This window comes from Oxyura jamaicensis, chromosome 2, assembly GCF_011077185.1.
Source record: "Oxyura jamaicensis isolate SHBP4307 breed ruddy duck chromosome 2, BPBGC_Ojam_1.0, whole genome shotgun sequence".
Classification (NCBI taxonomy): domain Eukaryota; kingdom Metazoa; phylum Chordata; class Aves; order Anseriformes; family Anatidae; genus Oxyura; species Oxyura jamaicensis.
This window is the reverse complement of record NC_048894.1, coordinates 54,598,852-54,619,794: the sequence shown is the minus strand read 5'-3', so window position 1 is coordinate 54,619,794 and position 20,943 is coordinate 54,598,852. Positions and strand designations below refer to the sequence as shown.

Sequence of the window (20,943 nt, the reverse complement as noted above, 5' to 3'; positions counted from 1 at the left end):
GAGTGGTTTCTATTAAAAAACTTAGTGGTTTCTGTCCAAAAACCTTGAGTTGGAAGGTGTCTTTTGTGTCAGGATGGATTTTGAGGTTTGCATATTACTTTGTATCAATAATTCTTTTACTTTTATAATACCAGTTAGCCAGGGATCTCAAAATATCCTATTAAAACTTCAAGTAAAATTCATGAGACATTTTGTGGCTAGAGGGTACAAGGATACTTTAAGGCCCCAGTGACAATTCTTACAGAATAATTATGCTCATATTCATTAAAATATATATGAACAATGATAAATAACAGTATATTTTAAATTGTGCTGTATAGCAGAAGCCATTTTAAGTAGCCTCTCTTAGAAAAGTTTTTTCTACTAGTTAGGCATACCCCAAAACATGACTTGCTTCTTTGATCGAAGATATGAATTTACTGCTAAATCAATATTCACATAATAAGAACTAGGTAAACCAATTTTTCCGAGGTGTTAACATGCCTTCTTCTATGCCTGAACTGAGGTAAATCTTAATTTATAAAACTTGCTCAATATTCAGAAACATATACAGGCTTGGGAATGACAGCAGCTGGAAGAGTGTAATAATAAGCCCTGAATACTATATATGACATGTTAGACAGGACAGGATCACCATAGGTATAACCATCACTTCTGAGATGGAATATGGGTAATGAAAAGGAGGCTGTGGTCAAATCAGGAAGGCTACGATTCTTGTAGGCAGAAGATTGAATGCATATATGTGCCATTTGAAAATCTAAACCAGTATAAATAGGCCATTTTTTCCAGTTTATAATAACCACCCCCCACCCCACCCCCCAAGCCTTTTGTCACTAAAGACAAAAGTGTAAGTTAGATTTCTTTAGTCAGATTATTTACTATTTTTTGGGCCATATCCTAAATGGTTAGAAGTTGCCATAGTCCAGCTGGAAGGTACCATCATCTCTTCATGTTTCTTCATACTTTATTAGTTAAAGTCATGGCTTTGTTAAAAGGCATTTTGTTATGCTTTCTCGGTTTCGGAATGAACTGTCTGCTCAGAGTGATGTAGTAATTATCATATCCTATCATTGTTTTTTCAAAATGGAAGAGGCTTAGCCAGATTTCTATAGTTGTAGAACTTGAACTGTATGCAAGCAGTAGATAAATTCAATGGCAATGAAAAGTGACTGTGTCTTTTGATGTACGGGTACATCATGTTTATGCTGAGAGTGCTATATTTTACGTTGTGATTTATGCATTGGTAATGCACAGATGTGCGTACCTTTACAAATAAATGCATTGCCTTTCCTAGTCACTGGAACCAGATTTGAACAAAAGCTTCTCAAAATACATTTTTTCCTAACATTCAGTAGCTCTTTGATTTTAGTCCTTTCATTTGGATTCATACAGAATGAAGTGTCCTTGCAGATCTTGAATTCATATTGACCTAACATGAGGGCAAGAGAATAATTTTTGTCCAGAACTATAATGTTAAACAGTGTTATCCTATGTGTGTTAAGCATTGCGGGGCTGACCACTAAATGTATATATTTATAAATAAATAAATAAATGTGCATATGTCAGCTGTTCTGTACAGAGAACCCAGATTTCATGAACTGTAAATTATTTCACATGAACACAAAATGTTTCCCTGATTGACTGCATATTGTTGGAGAATATTTTCTCCTTTAAATATTATAATGTTTATATAAACACTAAAACTTTTCCAATTCTGTTTTTATTAAAGGAAAACCACTGCAGAAGAATAAAAATCCTAGGTGACTGTTATTACTGTGTATCAGGATTGACCCAGCCCAAAACGGATCATGCCCATTGCTGTGTTGAAATGGGACTGGACATGATTGACACCATCACGTAAGTATTGCATGTGCTATACCTGGACAGGAGTGCTGCATCAGCTTCTGCATGACATTCATAAGAGGTATTTTTGGAGGAACAGTGCCTGCTACCATTCATACAATCACAGAATCATAGAATCATAGCCTGAGTTGGAAGGGACCTCAAGGATCGTCTAGTTCCAACCCCCCTGCCACAGGCAGGGATGTCACCCACTAGATCAGGTTGCCCAGGGCCTCATCCAACCTGGTCTCGAACACCTCCAGGCATGGGACATCCACAGCCTCATGGGCAACCTGTTCCAGTGCCTCACCACCCTCTGAGTGAATCTCCTTCTAACCTCTAATCTAAATCTCCCCTCTTATAGTTTGTAACTTTTACCCCCTTTTTCTATTGTTATTTACCTGAGTAAAGAGTCCTTCTCCATCCTTTTTATGAGACCCCTTTAAGTACTGTGATGAGGTCACCCCAGAGCCTTCTCTTCTGTAGGCTGAACAGCTCCAGCTCTCTCAGCCTATCTTCATAGGAAAGGTGCTCAAGCCTCTTGATCATCTTTGTGTCCCTCCTCTGGACCCACTCTAACAGCTCCACATCCTTCTTGTGCTCGGGATTCCAGACCTGGACACAGTACTCCAAGTGGCCTCACAAGGGCAGAACAGAGGGAGACAATCACCTCCCTCAACCTGCTGGCCATGCCTCTTGTGATGCAGCTCAGGATGCAGTGTGCCTTCTGGGCTGCAAGCACACACTGTCGGCTCATGTCAAGCTTTTCACCCATCAAAACCCCCAAGTCCTTCTCTGCCAGGCTGATCTCAACGAGTTCTTCTCCCAGTCTGTACTCATGTCCAGGATTGCCCCAACCCAGGTGCAGCACCCTGCACTTGGACTTATTTAACCTCATTAGTTTCACATAAGCCCACTTCTCAAGCTTGTCCAGGTCCCTTTGGATGATGTCCCTTCCTTCTGGTGTATTGACTGCACCACTCAGCTTGGTGACATCTGCAGACTTGCTGAGGGTGCACTTGATCCCACTTGTCATTGATGAAGATATTAAACAGTACTGGTCTGAGGACAGACCCCTGAGGTACACCACTTGTCACTGGCCTCCACGTGGACATAAATCTATCGATCACCACTCGCTGGGTGCGACTTTCAAGCGAATTCCTTATCCACTGAATGGTCCACTCACCAAATCCACCTCTCTCCCATTTGGAGATCAGGATGTCATGTGGGACTGTGTTAAAGGCCTTGCAGAAGTCCAGGTAGATGACATGGATCAGTCTTCCTTTGTCAAATGATGCAGTCACTCCATCATAGAAAGCTACCAGGTTGGTCAGGCATGATTTGCCCTTGGTGAAGCCATGCTGATTGTCTTGGATCAAGTCCTTGTCTTGCATGTGCCTCAACATTGCTTCCAGGAGGATTGGTTCCATGGTCTTTCCAGGCACAGAGGTGAGGCTCACAGGTCTGTAGTTCCCTGTGCCTTCCTTTCTACCCTTTTTAAAAAGGGGAATAATGTTTCCCTTTTCCCAGTCACCAGAGACTTCACCTGACTGCCAGACCTTTTCAGATGTGATGGAGAGAGGCTTGGCAACTACATCAGCCAATTCCTTCAGGACCCTGGGGTGCATGTCATCAGGTCCCATAGACTTGTACATGTTTATTTTCATCAGGTGGTCTTGAACCTGATCTTTGCTTCCAGTGGGTGGGACTTTTCTCCCCCAGCCTCCATCTACAGGTTCAGGGAAATGAAAGACTTGGGAAGCCTGACTATCAGTGAAGACTGAGGCAAAAATGTTGTTGAGTACCTCAGCCTTCTCCATGTCTGTCATGAACAGTTCACTCCTCTCATCCATCAGAGGGGGGGGCTTCTCCTTGGCCTTTCTTTTCTGAGCAATGTACCTATAGCATTCCTTCCTGTTATTCTTTAGCATCCCTTGCCAAGCTCAGTTCCTTCTGTGTTTTGGCTTTCTTTATCCCATCCCTGCACATCTGGACCACATCCCTGTACACCTCCCAGGCTAAGTGTCCCTCCTTCCACTACCCGTGCATTTCCTTCTTGCACTTCAGTTTGAACAGCTCAGCCACCCTGGTGGTCTGCCCTCCCTGCCTGCTTTTTTTATGCAGGGGTATGGAGAGTTCTTGTGCTCTAAGGAAAACATCCTTAGTGTCTCCAACTCTGCTCCCCTCCTTTGTCCCTGAGAATAGTGTTCCAGAGGATCTCAGCTACTAGGTCTTTAAATAACTTGAAGTTTGCTCTTCAGAAGTTCAGGGTCCTGACTTTTCTTTTTGCGAGGCCCATATTCCTTGAGATTACAAACTCAACCAGGACATGGTTACTGCAACCCAGACTACCTCCAATCTTGACCTCTTTAATGAGCTCTTCCATGCTGGTGAGCACTAGGTCAAGTAATGCTTCTCCTCTTGTTGGTTTATCTAATACCTGGACCAGGAAGTTATCTTCAATGCACTCTAGGAATCTTATGAATTGCTTACAGCAATGGATTGCTGTGTAGTTTTCCCAACAGACATCCAGGTGGTTGAAGTCCCCCATCAGGATGAGAGAGTGTGAAGGTGACACTTCTTGTCGTTGAAGCAAGAATGCCTCACCCACAGGCTTCCATTGCTCAGGCAGCCTGTATTAGACCCCAACCACAAGACATCATTTATTGTTGTGGTTTTTAACTCTGACCCATAAGCTCTCAACCTGTCCATGGCTGTTTCTCAACGGCAACTCATCGCAATCAATTCCTTCCTTAATGTAGAGGGCAATACCACCTCCCTTCCTTCCCTGTCTATCCCTTCTGAAGAGTTTATAGCCCCCTATTCCGACATTCCAGTCATGTGATCCATCCCACCACATTTCCATGATAGCAATCAGGCCATATTTGTCTCATTGCACCATGGTTTCTAATTCTTCTTGCTTGTTTCCCATGCTGTGTGCATTGGTGTAGAGGCTTTTCAGTCAGGCAATCGGTCGTATTGCATTTCAAGAGCTCTTCCTGATTGCATTGGTACAGTTTGAAAGTATTTCCCTGCCATTACTTAGAGTGATAGTGTTCTCAGGCATGCTTTCTTCACTCAAAAGGTGCATCCCCTTCCCCCACCATGTCTTCCCCCCTAACAATTGGTACTGTTGCATTCAGGTCACAGGTATAAAAATCAGATATACTGATTTTTAGGAAGGGTAATTCTAGACAACAATTTTCCACTCCATTTAATCACTGTGACAAAAAAGTGCACAAGTATGTAGAGGCACGTACGTGTACTTATTAGAAGATGGAAAGATCATGGGAAATCATGAAATATCCCAGTTGTTATTTTCCACAAAGAAAGAAATCTGAATTATTGTTTTTAAACTGCTCATTTCATCCACCAGTATGCAAACTTAAAACCAGTCTTGATTTATGCCTGTTGTGTCTGTTTGTGTTCCCAAAATGATAGCTTTCAGATTTCTCATTTCCATATGTCATGTTTAAACCTTCAATTTAGTCTACTTTTCAGAAATTTAATGTGAAATTTACTTTGCTGATAAGAAATATTTTTTTTATGTTTGAGAGGTCTGCATGGATTGTGGTTTTACCAAGAAGAAAACTGTGAATGTGAGAGAACTGTGAATGAGCTTTTAGCAAGAGCTGGAGATCTATTTCATTACACAGGATGGAAGGGATAAAGGGACTGAGATTTCTTCACTATTGCCTTATTCTGTGTCTATGTGCGTGCATGTACTTGTGTTTTATAGAGAAGCTATAGGATGGAGTGCACACCTGTATTAACTCTATATCTTAAATAAATAACGCTCAGTGCATCTGGGATGAGATTTCTGTTCCAGTATATAATGTGTGATGGGCACTGTAAAAGTATGTCGCATCAGAGCCTGCACCTTTTCTGTAATGAAAAGTGTTTGGTCATTGTTTCCAGTAGTCAGTTATTCCTTTTCTCTGGTGTTAGCTGGGCTGCTGGAAATTGAGTTGATTCAAGGTTCTGCTTCCCCTCACTTAATCCCCAAGTTTTTGTGTTGCACAAAAAGAAGACCTACCTTCTCTGCAAAGGTGAATAATAGACCACAGTGTAATCTCAATTTAAAAATAGTTAACTATTAAATACAGAATATATATATCTGTATAGCAAACAAACATAAGCCTTTTGAATTCAAATTATGTTTTATAATTCCAGTTACTCCTCAGTTATACTTCAGTGCTGTATTGAACAAAAAATCTGCTAAGTCCATACAATGCTGCTAGCTGCTGTATGTTTCTTTATTTCAGTCTGTCTTCCAGTCTTTACCTTATGTATGTTCATGTGATGTCACAGAATCATATTCTAAAGCCAATTTGACAAACAAATCACATGATTAATTCTTCCCATCAGTCTCTTTCCCAGGGACTTCTCCAAATATTTATAATTTTTAAGCAGATTTTTAAAGCAGGATTTTAAAGACATTTTTACCTGTTTGTGGTAACAGAAATATTTTCTCTTCAACTCAGAGATTAAATTTTCAGCTCCTTACCCAATTTATTCAATAAGCATAAGTATTGTTTATTGAATATTCAGTATTCCTCAGGGAATTGGAATAACAAGTTGAGGGATTTGATCAATCAGGAAGACACTTAAAAGAAATTTTCTCACAAATGTCCATGCCTGGCATTTGGAACATTCTACCTTCTTTATTATTTCTAATAAATCTTTGACCACTTCATACTTTTCATGTCAGCCATTTGTATGTGAGGATGTATATGCGCATATATACAGGTGAACACATGATGCAATTGTTTTTCCAAATTTAGATCATGCTTATTTGTGCAAAGGCTTGATTTTGTAGAAGAGCGTATTATGATCCACTTACTGAGTTCACTGTATGCTCTTCTCAAGAGAGTTGGTTTGTCTCAATGGAAGTAATGGCTGGTTCTTCAAACCCTGCTAATGACTTAGGGGAACCATGGGCATTACCACATATACTGTTCTTTCATACCAACCTGAACTTTTTATGTGAACCTGTATTCACTGATATTTCTTTGCAGAAGACTTTAAAGAATTAAAAATAGGAGAGAAGTATGTAAAACACATGAAGGCTGATTCTCATTTCTAGTCCAGTCCATGTGATTTATTATAATATTAATTTATAAAATCTCTCACAGGGTTAAGGGTTGGGTAAATGAGTCCATATTCTCCCTCTGGTTCAAAACATGAATACTTAAATACTTCCTGTTATCTTTGTAAAAGTTGTAAAACTGACAAAAGACTTTGTAATCTCTGATAATATATGATCATCTGTGATAACACAAAATCCTAAAAGAATCACTGTATGGTACTTTTCTTCCCTACAAACACACTGGAAGGGAGTACTTAACAACATAGCGCTCAAAGGAAAAATCCTGAAACATAAAGTAGATCCAAAAGTTATTTATGTGTGAGTTCTTCCATACTATGTTTATAAGGAAGCATTGGGCTTTAGAAGACACATAGTTCAATATACAAGCCTTTTACACATTTTCAAAAGTCTTTTTTTTTTTTTTCTTTTTTTTTTTTTTAATCCCTGGAAAGCAATACCTATTGCTCTCCTCTCTTTTAAGCCCAGTATTAATCATTATTTCATTAGTTATGCTATCTTTCATGTATACAAATAATAACAATGACATAACTGTCTTAACTTTTCTTTTTTGAATTCTCAATTTGACCAATATTAGAAATCAATTATGTTCCCTTTGTATGTTATTATTTATTGGCTGCTGTCACAACAACATAAATTTGAAAATGGAATTGAATTTAAAAAGGTAGAATGTTCTGGGACTGTTCATCCTGGAGAAGAAAAGACTTAGGGAGATCTTACCAGTGTATACAAATACCTGATGGGAGGGTGCAAAAAGGATTAAACCAAACTTTTCTCAGTGGTGTCTAGTGATAGGACAAAAGAAAATGGGCAAAAACTGAAATACAAGAATTCCCATTTAAACATAAGAAAAAAACCTTTTGCCATGGAGGTGTTCAAATACAGGAGAGTTTGCAGAGGGAGGCGGTGAAGTCTGCATCCTTGGAGATATTTAAAACGTATCTGGGCACAGTTCTAGGCAACCTGCTGTATATGAACCTGCTTAGAGATGGGAGGTTCATCCACATGATTTCTAGAGACCCCTTTTAGCCTTAGTGATTCTATGATTCTAAGCAGATGGGCAGATTCTAAGCAGTACGTTATCTAGAAACATCTAGTCAGAAACTGTAGTAGAATATAATTAAATGACAATTTCAACATTTCATTTTTAACAGGATTTATAATTTTGGAAGACTTCAGAGTGTGTAGTCAGTAACCAGATCATGGGGAGAGAGGGCATGATGGAGAAGAGGCAAGGCTATACTTTTCCTTTGTATATATGCAGAATGAATTCTCTCTTTTTTTTTTTTTTTTTTTTTTTTTAGGAATTAATGTTAGTAATGATCCAGGCTCAGTGCATATTTCTTTTCTCAGTTAAATGAATGTGCCAGTTGTGCTTATGAGGGAAAACAGGAAAATGATTCATTTCATGAACTCTTGCTCTTGATGGCAGTATTATTTTTTTTCTTTTACTTCAAGTGGAGCAGCATCTCCACTTGCCCAAATATTGTTGGTTTCCGAGTCCAGTTCTCTTGGTGACAGAAGCACGGGAATAACCAAAGTGCACAAATAGTTCCAAAGCAGGAAAATAGGTTCTTCTGAAGATTAGGAAAATGTCTTCAGTCCTTCCTAAAGATCAAAACCAGAATATGGATTACCCAGGCTAATTTGTTTGAAAATATGATGAGCAAATGAAAAGGAGAAGTGTAGAACTTACGATGGTAAAGTTGGAATGGAACATTTTATTTTTTAATGGTATGACTACTAGGTGTAGCAGCTTATCAGTCCCATGAGAGGCAGTCATTTTTGTTTTTAAACTCCTGTTATCCAGTGTCAGAGCTGGATGCCAGCTGGTACTGTTCTAAATGTCTATTAACTTTACTGTAGAAATCAGGCCCTGGCATTGTAAACATGTTTTGAAGACATTATGCTTTGTGACAGCTTTATCATGTTACCTAGGATAAATAAATATATAAAAGCATGATAATACCATCTAATAAAGATGGATCTGTCGAAATTGCCTATCCCAGAGATATATACCACCACCATTTCCTTTTTCCAGGAAATCAAGGAATAGAAATTTCTAGTGTTTTTTTTTTTTATTATTTATTTTATTTTTTTTTTTGAGGTCTGTGATTTCACTGAGTTGAATGTTGAGTTCATGTAAATTGATACTTTCTGTTCTCTTAGTGCTCTGCAAAGCTCTTATTTAGGTGTCCTAGAACATGGTGCTGCATACAAGTATCATCAGAGAATGTTGCCTCACTTACATTTAGATTGAGAGTTTCAAATAAAATTATATTTTTTCACAGAATATAAAACAACAACAACAAACTTTAAATTGTCACAGTTTCATCTGCCTTCTACAAAGTAGTTTTTTCAAGGGCACAGTTAAAGTCAGACTAGAATCATGATGGAAGGATCCCTTTTTTCTTAAACCAAACAAACAAGGAAACAAAGCAGATAGTGTTATATTCTCATACTACTCCAAACGAACTTGTGTTGTCAATGTGTATTGTGTCAGTGCCCCAGTACAAGCTAGCTGTTCTACTTCAGAGTCACTTAAGCCATCACAGCAATATTTAAGTGGGGGTTAAGTGTTGCATATGACCAGTGTTGCTTTTAAGTTTGGACTCTCAGATTTTCTTAGGAATATCATTTAAATGGCCATGTTCATTAGCATGTCTAATGTGGAAGATACTGTCCTCACCTCAGTTTTGAAGCCAGTTGGGCCAAGTATGCTCTTCACCTTATCTAAACTGTTTGCTACAACTGAATGTTCCAATCTATTTGCTCCATTATTTTACTTTCTCAATAGATGTTTACTAGCTATTTGCTGTGTGGATAAGTTTTGCTCAGCTAACCATGCTCTTCCCCCTCTTCCCCATATAATGACTAGATTTCTGATTTAAGATAGTGTGAGGCAGGGAAATTTTATACATTTTAAATAGCAGTTTGCCCTTCCTTATGAAGCTCTTCATCAAATGATATAAATTATATTAAATAATCCTTTGGCTCAATTAACAACTATAAACTCTTAGCATATAGAATCTGTGAGTTGTTTAAATGTGCTTAGTAAATCCGCAGGGCAAGAAGTGAACAATAATGTTTCTAATTGGAAATGAGGAGGGAATGTGTGAGCAGGATATAAATACTAGATTTGAGACTGGAACAGAATATTTGGAATAACATTCATAAACTTGTTAGAAGTGTAATGGGATCATGTAATCATTCATATTGTCATATAAATGGTACATTTTCACAATACTCCTTACCTTGACATCTTACTGGGAGGCAATTTTAGTACTGACTCAGAGAAAATTGCAACACTGGCTGGATCAGTGGCTATGTCTACATTAGCAGGTAGCGTGGCACAGTGGCAGCACATTTATAGATGACACCAGCTGATCCTGAATACTTCAGTTTAACCTATATGTATTATGGGAGAGGAGCTTTTTTTTTTTTTTTTTTTTTTTTTTTTTTTTTTTTTTTTGTAACAGGACTTGTCTTGTCCTCTATATTGAATGTTCCTACTACATGTGGAGTCTGAAGAGGTCTGAAGGAAAGAATCCATGAACCCTTACTTCTTGAAATCCAGGCACCTCAGTGGGGTCTAGCAGGAGATAAATCAACTTTTCTCTGTGTCACATAGGTGAGTGTATCACATATGGATGACTCCACCTTATATGGATGACTCCATCAGTCATCCATGTAAGGCCTAACAGATGGAAGTTGGGCTTATTTTCCACCTGCACATTCTGTGGCTGCTTGTTTGGGCATTGTGGAGGCTGATGCTTGAACAATCTCCTGCCTCTGAGCTTGGTCATTGGCTGAACTGTGGAAGGAAGGGTACAACAACAGCCCCTTTAAGAAAGCCCAAGTGAAATGGCTGGAGTGATCCTGGAGTCTTCTTTTGTCTGAGGAAGAAGAGAAGTGCTATATTACCTATTGTAAACATTGCTGGTTCTTCAGAAGTCCTGGGCTTGGGAAAGTCTGGACAGGCAAAAGTGCATTCACCTTGAATTCTGGGAGAATCAGCAACAGGTGCATAAATTTTCAGATGAGGATAAAAGTTTGTCTATCATGAGATGACTTCACCATCATTGCTGAAATTTTTGTTAGCTTGTACCTCTGTCAAAGTAAACCTCTTGTTTCCTGAACAATCAGTCCTTCACAGCCCAGGCTGTCTTGCTCCAGGTCTCTGTTGTCTTACTCCAAGTGAGCAACATACTGGGAAAGTACACACCTCTAGCCAATACTGTTTCTGAGTCAGGGAAAGGGTGTGGAACATGCTTAGTAGCACAGATACGTCCTGGAGTGTGGCTGTGGCCTAGCAGAATTGACAGATTCCTGGTGGGTGGCCATGGGGGAGACAGGAGAAGCCTCCAATGACTCCTCCAATGACAGCAACCAATGACTCTGGAGAACAAGTCTTATGAGGAGCGGTTGAGGGAGCTGGGACTGTTTAGCCTGGAGAAGAGGAGGCTCAGGGGTGACCTTATTGCACTCTACAGGTACCTGAAAGGAGGCTATAGCGGGGTGGCGGTTGGTCTATTCTCCCACGTGCCTGGTGACAGGACGAGGGGGAATGGGCTAAAGTTGTGCCAGGGGAGGTTTAGGTTGGATATTAGGAAGAACTTCTTTACTGAACGGGTTGTTAGTCGCTGGAATAGGCTGCCCAGGGAAGTGGTTGAGTCACCATCCCTGGAGGTCTTTAAAAGACATTTAGATGTAGAGCTTAGGGATATGGTTTAGTGGAGGACTTGTTAGCATTAGGTCAGAGGTTGGACTCGGTGATTTTGGAGGTCTCTTCCAACCTAGACTATTCTGTGATTCTGTGATTCCCTCTGCAACTGTTCCATGTCCTCCCAAGCCAAATTAGGTGCCCCAAGAGAGGTATTGGGGACTGGGAATAAGCAGCATCCATCACTTCATGTGGCAGTCCATCTTGGGCTCAGCTTACTTTTCTTTTTCCTCCTCTCTCATTCAATCCCTTAGTCAGTGCCCAGGAGCATGGAGTAGGGACCCTGGGGAGAAGAACCCTAAGAACCCTACAGTCCTACCAAGAATCCACTCCCTCTACCTGGTATCCCACAGGCACAAGGACAGCTGCTAGCTCTGTGCTGCATCTGGGATGATACTGCTCATGGCCATCCCCAGTGCTTTCTTTCTTTCTTTCTTTCTTTCTTTCTTTCTTTCTTTCTTTCTTTCTGTGCTGCCACCACCCTTGAGTGCTAGAGCCTCTCCTCCAAACTGCACACTGGGGACCTGTACTGCCTCCTGTCCACAGCTACGCAGGCACAAGGTGTCCCTTGAGGGCCTGACAGGGGGAAGGTCACTGCTGCCATCTTTGTATTTCTCTTTTCTTCAGAGAAACCTGTAGATAACAAAAAAATGAGGCTGTGAGCTCCGAGCTGGTGGTAGGTCTTGGTATCAGGCAGGGTAAGGAGAAGCTTCTGCAACAGTGATGCTCACTCATTTGGATTTTCCCCTGAAGGCATAGAAATCCCTGTTTCCTTCTCCTGAGATGGCGTTTGGCAGTCCCACAGGCTTTTACTGCAGGTCTGCTCCACACCGTTTCTGTCTGTCCATCCTGATGGGTTGCCTGCAGGTTGGCGTAGGAACTGCAGAAAAGGTTGTGGGCTGCCCAGACCCAGGCCAGGAACTGACTGCCATTCAGGGTTGAAATACTTTTTTCTTGGTATTTGAAATATTATTTCAGTGCTTTCAGGTGTCTGCCTTCCAAAGACGGGTGTGTAAGGTAATATCAATCTGCTCAATTGTTTGTTTTTTTTGGTTTGTACCTTCTATGAGAACATTCAAGTGTCCTCCTCCTCATGGCTTCTGCAGCAGTAACTAGAAAATTAGTTCAAATTCTCCCAATCTGAAGTTAGTTCACAGAAGGACATTCTTTGTCGTTAATATCCAAGAACTAACCAATTCCAAATTATGTTTAAGTGGAAATGACCCAGATATAGTTAGGGAGACATGCAAAATTCCTTGTGGTTAAAGGGCACTGTTATCTTAGAACTGTGCATACATAAAAATCAAACATATATAACTGAACCAACAATCTTGTCTATGCCTTTAACCAAGAAACATCTATTTCTATGCAGGTATTTTTGGACCTAAGAAAGGATCTAAATAACTTAAAGGAAATTGGGTACAGAGATTCTATTTTTTTTCCTCTGTTGCTTCAAATTCAGCATGGGTGTGGATAAATGTATTTACTTCACAGAGCAATTCTGCAGATTATCTAAATGACTTTGACCATATGTAGCAGCACATGAAATATTTATAGCTAAGTAGAGAACTAAAATGTAAAGGATTAGTAGGAGACGTAAGCTGTCAGAGTAGATGAATATCTTCTAAGTAAGTGAATAGATTCTACATGCCTACAGCTTAATATATATATATACATATATATATATATTTATCCCCATTTTTTTTCTGAGCTTCCTTTTGTATTAACATTTGGAAAATTTTTTTCCAAACCTAGGAAAAATAAGTTATAATGAATAATATATTTGCTAAAATTCTTTTAGTTTGCCAGTTCATGGCTTGTCTATGAAGTACTGGTATTTTTGCAGAAATGCATTATTAATTTAAAATGCATTATTAGGTGTTCTTGTGATATTTTATTACAAAAAAAAGTTGATGCTGTTTAGAAATATGATTGTGGTACTTTTCTGATGATGAAGGGTCTAGAGGGCAAGACATATGTGGAGTGGCTGAGGTCACTTGGATTTTCAGCCTAGAGAATAGGAAACTGAGGGTAGACCTCATGATAGCCTGCAGCTTCCTCATAAAGGGGAGCAGAGGGGCAGGCGATGATCTGGTGACCAGCAAAAAGATCCAAGGGAACAGCATGGAGCTGTGACAAGGGAGGTTCAGGCTGGATGTTCGGAAAAGGTTCTTCACTGAGAAGGTGGATGGGCACTGTAACAGCTTCCCCAGGGCAGTGGTCACAGCACCAAGCCTGATGGAGTTCAAGAAGCATTTGAACAATGATTTCAGACATATGATTTGATTTTGGGGTGGTCCTGTCTGGAGCCAGGAGCTGAACTTGATAATCTTTGTGGCTCCCTTCCAACTCAAGATATTCTATGATTCTGATTTTATATTTGAAGCCTCTTCTTTAAACATTACTTAAATTCCTCATTTTTGATAGTTCACTGGAGTATGTTCATGAAAATTAACTTCATAAGTGACACAGGGACACAGTAAATTCAAAGTAAATTAAAAAAGTTTAACAAACTGTCCATGAAGTGTTTTTGTTTGTTTGTTTGTTTGTTTGTTTGTTTTTCCTGACTCAAATTTAATGATGAAACACCCTTGAAATATATTGTGGTTTCTTGGAAAAATGAGAAAGAAAAGTTGTTCTTGATTTAGATTTCTTACTAAGTGACTACTTCTGGAAATCTTTTGTGCAAAACTAAATGTTCTCAGATTCTGCTTTATGGTTCATTGGTACATTATAAAGTCCAGATTTTTTAATAAGGAGTACAATCATCCATGTTGTATTACTTTGCTCTTTTTTTTTTTTTTTTTCATTTAATTTGTTATGATACTCAAATTTCTACAAGCAGATGAGTTTTTCCCCTTTCTCCTGAGACAGCAGGGACAAAGAAAAGCATACATTTTACATGAGGTTTTATATACTGTTACAAATGAAAAGTTTTTTAACATTAATTTACAAACAGAGAAATACAGACTTGCAGATATGCTGGTGAAGATATTTATAAAAGTATTTAGTTATGCAAGAGAACATAGATAGGTGACCAAACCATAATCCTAACATCCTTTGGCTTGCATGCTATCAGGTCTTGGTATAAAGTCAGTTGTTTAATACACATGCACAAGTGAGGATACAAAGGTTAAGTTATCATTAGGTGGCTTATATTGTTAGCTCTTTTCATTTCCTCAGTGCTTTGCCAAGTATGCAGCAAGCCCTATAAGAGTGGAATCCTTTTAGAACTCTTTGGAGTCATTTTTAAGGCTTGACTGGGGAAAAAAAAAAAAAAAAAAAAAAAAAAAAAAAATTTTTTTTGTTTTGTTGGGAAAAAAAAAAAAAAAAAAAAAAAAAAAAAAAGGAATCCTGACTTGCAGTGGTAGAAATAAGATAAGGAAATACTTTCTTAGAAAGTGGTGTATAAGCCTTTCTCTGCTGTTGTATAAAATATGACTGAAAACTGTGGTAGGCCTGAATTCCCTATGGGGACAAAAGATCTGCACATTACTCACATTAGTGGTGGCTGACATGGTACATACTTCAGCACTTCATGGCTACGGAGTTCCTTGCTTACATGGAGGCAAAGTATATTGTGCTCCTCACCCCACATCTTGTCCTGTGCTGCATGTCCCATGCAGTGCTACAGGCCTGGGGAGAGCAGCTGGAAAGCTGTGGAGAGGAAAGGGATCTGGGGGTGCTGATTGATGCATGCCTGAACATGAACCAGCACTGTGCCCAGGTGGTCAAGAAGGCCAATGGCATCCTGGCTTGTCAGGGAGGTGATCGTCCCCCTGCTCTGGTGAGGTCACACCTTGAGTACTGTGTTCATTTTTGGGCCCCTCACCACAAGAAAGACATTGAGGTGCTGGAATACATCCAGAGAAGGGCTACAAAACTGGTGAAGGGTCTGGAACACGTCCTATGAGGAGTGGCTGAGGGAACTGGGGTTGTTTAGTTTGGAGAAGAGGAGGCTCAGGGGAGACCTTATTGTTCTCTACAACTACCTGAAAGGAAGTTTTGGGGAGCTGGGGATCAGCCTCTTCTCGCAAATAACTATTGACAGGATTAGAGATGGCCTCAAGATGCAACAGGGGAGGTTTAGGTTGGAAACTGGGAGACATTTCTTCTCAGAAAGAGTACTCAGGCATTGGAACAGGTTGCCCAGGGAGGTGGTGGAGTCACCATCCCTGGGGGTGTTTAAGGAAACGTTGGACTTGGTGCTTAGGGACATGGTTTAGTGGGTGACATTGGTGGTAGGGTACTGGTTGGACCAGATGATCTTGGAGTTCTTTTCCAACCTTAATGATTCTACGATTCTATGTGCCCTTTCAATTAATTGTATTTTTAAAAGTACAACAAGACAAAAATGCAATAGCTATTCCTGGAATAGCTAAAAAGTCCTTCTAAAGACCTCTCCAACAAATCCACTGTGGCTGGATGATATTTAAAAAAAATACATTGGTTAATGAAAGCCAAGAGAAAATTGTAACCAGAGCATCATCCTTTTGGAAAGTTTAATTTGAAATCCCGAAGAAAATTAAATATTACACTGATTAGGTAGCTTTTTTATTTCCCATTTGATCTCTTTTTGGAGTGCAACTTAACTGTGGAATGACAGGTGCCACTGTAATGGGAAAAGCTGCAAAGATTTATGCATAGCATTTCCTCTGCATGTACTCTGTAAGTTTATTAGCTTCAAGGTTCCTTTTAAATGTCCACAAGTCAGGGTAGGGTGAGAGATAAAGAATCCTTCCTCAACAGTGGCATTAAAATTAAAAATGCTTTTAGTAACGACTTCACCAATTAATTCCTCCTTCCCCAGGTATACAATGAAAATCTCTGAAGATTAGGTTTAATTTATGGATAGCTAGTCCATAGAGGTGATTCTCTGCCAGCAGCTTTGGAAAGATATTCATATTTATAATTTGTCTTTACTGTTCTTGCACTGATTTGGTTGTTTCACCATTTTCTTTGTCCTGCACTCCTATAAGAGAGTGGAGTCATTGCTTCACAGTACCTCCTCATACCCCTTCTCCTGCAGAAACAAGAATTTTTAAATATGTCTGTGCCCTTTCAGACTCTCCATAGGAAGTTATGCTTAGTTAAGCATACCATAAACGTAGAAGCACAGCACAAATCTGTGTGATTACTGGTAGTTGCAACAGTTCCCTAGCAGTAGCAGAGGGATCAGATGAAAAATATGAATTATTAAATAAGTATCATTCAAGATGATTGACAATCTGAGACACCTGAAAAAAAAAAAAAAAAAAAGTTAATTTTTCACTGAGTATGCTTTCATCAAAGGGGAAATTTAATTAAAGGATGAGTTTAGAGAACACCATAAATCAAAACTGTGGACACATAACTGAGACAATAACATTTTTTAAATTTATTTTTCAGCCTTTCACAGAGGAACTGGAGGGATCCATACCATCTCTTTTTAGATTACATTGTATTATTTTAATTACAGATTAAACGTTTTACACTATTACCTTGAAACCAACCAACCAACCCACCGAAGGGGAAAAAAAAAAAAAAAAAAAGGAATAAGGAAAGGAAGTATTGTTCTGATATTGCAGATGTAGAACTGAAAACAGATGATAAAATTACTTTGAGTGACAACAAATTGTGGTAAAAAAAAAAATAAGAAATTTAATGATTTAATGCAAGTCTTCTGTGACTCAAGTTTTTTTTCTACTAGCAAGAAAAATCTTTTCCTTAGTGTTTAATGTTAAACTCTTTCATGATGAAAGAGTTTGTCCATCTAGGATCAAGTATGACTTTTGTATGAATGATGAGTGGGGATTAAAAAAAATTAGAGACAAAACACTAACCAGTAAAGCGAGGCTTTACAAAAAGCCAGGTATTGCATTTTAATATCTAGTTGAAAGTAGTCTGGAGTAGTGGCAGGATTGAAACATGTTCGTTTATTTGCATGTCAGGTTAAAATTAAGCCCAATAAGATAGTTTCAACAATCTTATTTTCATTCCAACAATCACCTTGTGTTTGCTTGTCATCCTGATGAAATAAGCACACATTGGGAAAAAGGAATATTTATGAGAGTAAAAAAAAAGAAGTAAATGTGAGATGCAATGTAAACAGGAAAGTGCAAGAGTTATGCTATCTGTCTTTGAGTTATTTGAGTTACAGCTAGAAAGTTCCTTGTTTCAGCAAAATCAGTAAAATACCTAAGCTTCTGTATAAGTGTGATAGCAAATACTGAAAACAAGACAATGAAACAAAAGTTTAATGACAAAACCATTTACTATGCATTTATTGTCCTGTACTAAATGTAATGAAATGTAACCTTTGCTGTGTTTCATTGAAACCTGGAAAATCAATTTCTTGTTCAAGAAATTTAGTAATACTGAGAAATTAGTTCAAGACTAATTAAAATATGAGCAAGAGAATAATTTCTTTACAGTTAACAATTGAGGCTTTGAAACTAGCCTAAGAGTGAAGGGAAAGAACAGTATCTGAATACATCATCTGAGATTTTGAAAAGTTGCTGCCTTTTCAATTATGGACATATTTGTTAACTTTGTTGGAAGGAGTGAAAAAGAAAATCAAATGTAATGCTACTGTCTAAAGACTAATATCATGGTGCTATATATATATTCCAGATCTGTTGCAGAAGCCACAGAGGTTGATCTCAACATGAGAGTTGGATTACATACAGGAAGGGTACTTTGTGGTGTCCTGGGTCTCCGAAAATGGCAATACGATGTCTGGTCAAATGATGTGACTTTAGCCAATGTCATGGAAGCTGGAGGGTTGCCTGGGTAAGTATGAGGAACAACAAAAACAAAATAAAATAAAATAAAATCAGATACCTGTATAGGTGAGGAATTTATTTCCTTCTTTGCAGAATTTGCAATGTAATTGCTATTGATAAAAAGGATTAAGGGTTTTGTACAGTAGCAGTAATCATTGCATTATATGATGTCTCCTGTGGAAGTGTCCAAATGATCTTAAGATTCATGTTAGTAATAGATTAGATTAGAAGTAAAATGTTAAAAATAAAAAGAAGAAGAAAAAAGGATTTCCTTTAAACATGCACATAAACCTACAGCCATTCCATGAAGCACGTCTTAGAATTTGAAGTACGCCTTTGGTGTTCTTGGACTCAATTTAAATGGCCACTGTTCATTGTCACAAATGTGCTTAGATGTGCCTCTGTATGCAACTTGCATTTGGACTGGGATCTACCATCTGCTGTTGGATATTTGCAAAATTATGATTTGCTGAACAGGAGGTCAGTGGAACCTCTTAATTTTTGGTTAAGTGAATTTCTGTTTGCTGCATATGTCTCTCTGAGACAATTATGGCAGTGTGTTTTTTTATGTTCTTTACCTTCAGGGTTCCCAATTGAAAAAAATAATAAAAATAAAAAATAAAAAAGATCTGAATGTATTTAATAGAGAAGAGCAGTAATAGCTTTGCAGATATCTTCTGGGAATACATTTCAAATACAAGGGTTTCTTCAGGAGGAAATGTGAAGATAGTTTTGGGGATAAGCAAACTCAGAAATAGAATCACAGAATCATAGAATCATTAAGGTTGGAAAAGACCTCCAAGACCATCTGGTCCAACCGTCTTCCTACCACCAATATCACCCACTAAACCATGTCCCTAATAGTGTCAAAGATGGCTGTGCTGCCAAAACAAAGTGGATTAGAAAGCTGGCTTAAAACAGAGGAAGTAAATGGAACATGTCAAAGCTGTGAAGAGAAAAAAAAGAGAAGAACAAAGAGTTTCTTCTTTATGTACACAAGAGACTTAGAGTGTGGAGCCACACGTTTCAAACAGCAGGCTGTTTTTCCAAGCAGGCAGTGAGGTAAACACTTAAATCCATGCAATGTGAAAGATGATATGCAGACTTCCACTTTCTACAAATCAGTAAGTCTGCAAGATTTTGGACAATCTGCAGTTACTCTTTTGCTCATTCTGCTCAAGTTTAGAAAAAAACATTTAATAGAAATATTTTTATGATTTTTTGGCTGAAAAGACAGAGCCCATTATGATCTTTTGCATGAGTGTATTACAGTGCATGAGTGTATTACACTATTACACCTAGTAATACATCTTAGCTTTGAAGAACAATGTCTTATTTTTCTCTCCAGGAAAGTTCACATTACAAAGACCACCTTAGAGTGCCTAAATGGGGACTACGAAGTAGAACCAGGATATGGACATGAAAGGAATAGTTTCTTGAAGAAGCATAATATCGAAACATATTTCATTGTGCCATCCCATCGGAGGAAGGTAGGCTCCACAAATTCTAGCTTGTTTGTGGCATGTTTTTTTGTAGTTTAACAACTGTTTTATGATAGTCTGAAACAGAGGCAATACCAGTATTTATTGTTTTTAAAAGCTTTTAAACTCTTGAAATTAGATCTTTTGGTTTTGATTGAGGCAGGAACACTAAAAAAGCTAACCTTGTACATTACCTAGAAAAGATGATCACTATACTTTTGAAGTTTAAAATTAAAACAACTTTTCAGTTAACCCACAAAAAAAAAAGAAAGCTTTTGGTTTATTCAGATTCTGTAATCATTGTATTAGAAATGATATGGTATGTTAGTTTAAAATGCAATTCATTCCTATCTTCCACCTCCATTCAAAAGGATATTTCTGAACATTAATGCTGGCAGCCTGGCTATTTTTTCTTGCTCTTTAATTCCCATATTTCCATGACATTTTACCCACACCCTCCTAACTCTTTCTGCAACCGCTTGTGATAGTGGTGACTCTTTTGTTAGGCCTGGAGGAGTCTCTACTGAATAGATGCAGTAGAAAGTATTTACAGACTTGTCATGCCCATAGCAGAAAAGACAGTGAAATGAATTCAGCAGTAACTGAATTAACATTCCCTGGAAGTCTGGAAAAGTTGCCATGTTGCCAAGCTGTACAACACAAGCGTTTTTATCTAGGTCAGAAGAGGCTGGAGTCAATCATCCTGCTTTCAAATATATATATCAGTCTACCATAGATCAGATATTTATGCTCAAACTGAGTAAATTTTCTAAGTTTATTGCAACAAAGAATATATTCTCTGTCCAAAACAGACAAATCACTGTAGTGTTTTCTCCTGCTAAGCTGAACTGCTCATGACAAATTCAACATCATTTCCCTTCCTTGCTCTGCCACCTCAGACTCCCACAATGATTTTGGTGATCCGTTTCCTATCCTAGATGCCCTTCCTCCCAGATTTTGTCAGGCTCCCCTCTCTTTTCAGTACATTCCTTTTGTCAGACACTCGGAGAAGTACTGGGAAAAGAG

At 38.5% G+C, this 20,943-nt stretch overlaps 1 protein-coding gene across 2 annotated transcripts in view; it reads left to right on the top strand.

Annotated features, from left to right (window-relative positions):
* The window catches only part of ADCY1 (adenylate cyclase 1), a 163,049-nt gene that overhangs the window by 86,327 nt on the left and 55,779 nt on the right, over positions 1 to 20,943 (top strand). For both annotated transcript variants that reach the window (XM_035318420.1, XM_035318419.1), the window contains 3 exons: positions 1,730 to 1,857; positions 18,285 to 18,443; positions 19,785 to 19,926. In XM_035318420.1, coding sequence (XP_035174311.1) covers positions 1,730 to 1,857; positions 18,285 to 18,443; positions 19,785 to 19,926 — 429 coding nt within the window. The remainder of the gene's footprint in view (positions 1 to 1,729; positions 1,858 to 18,284; positions 18,444 to 19,784; positions 19,927 to 20,943) is intronic.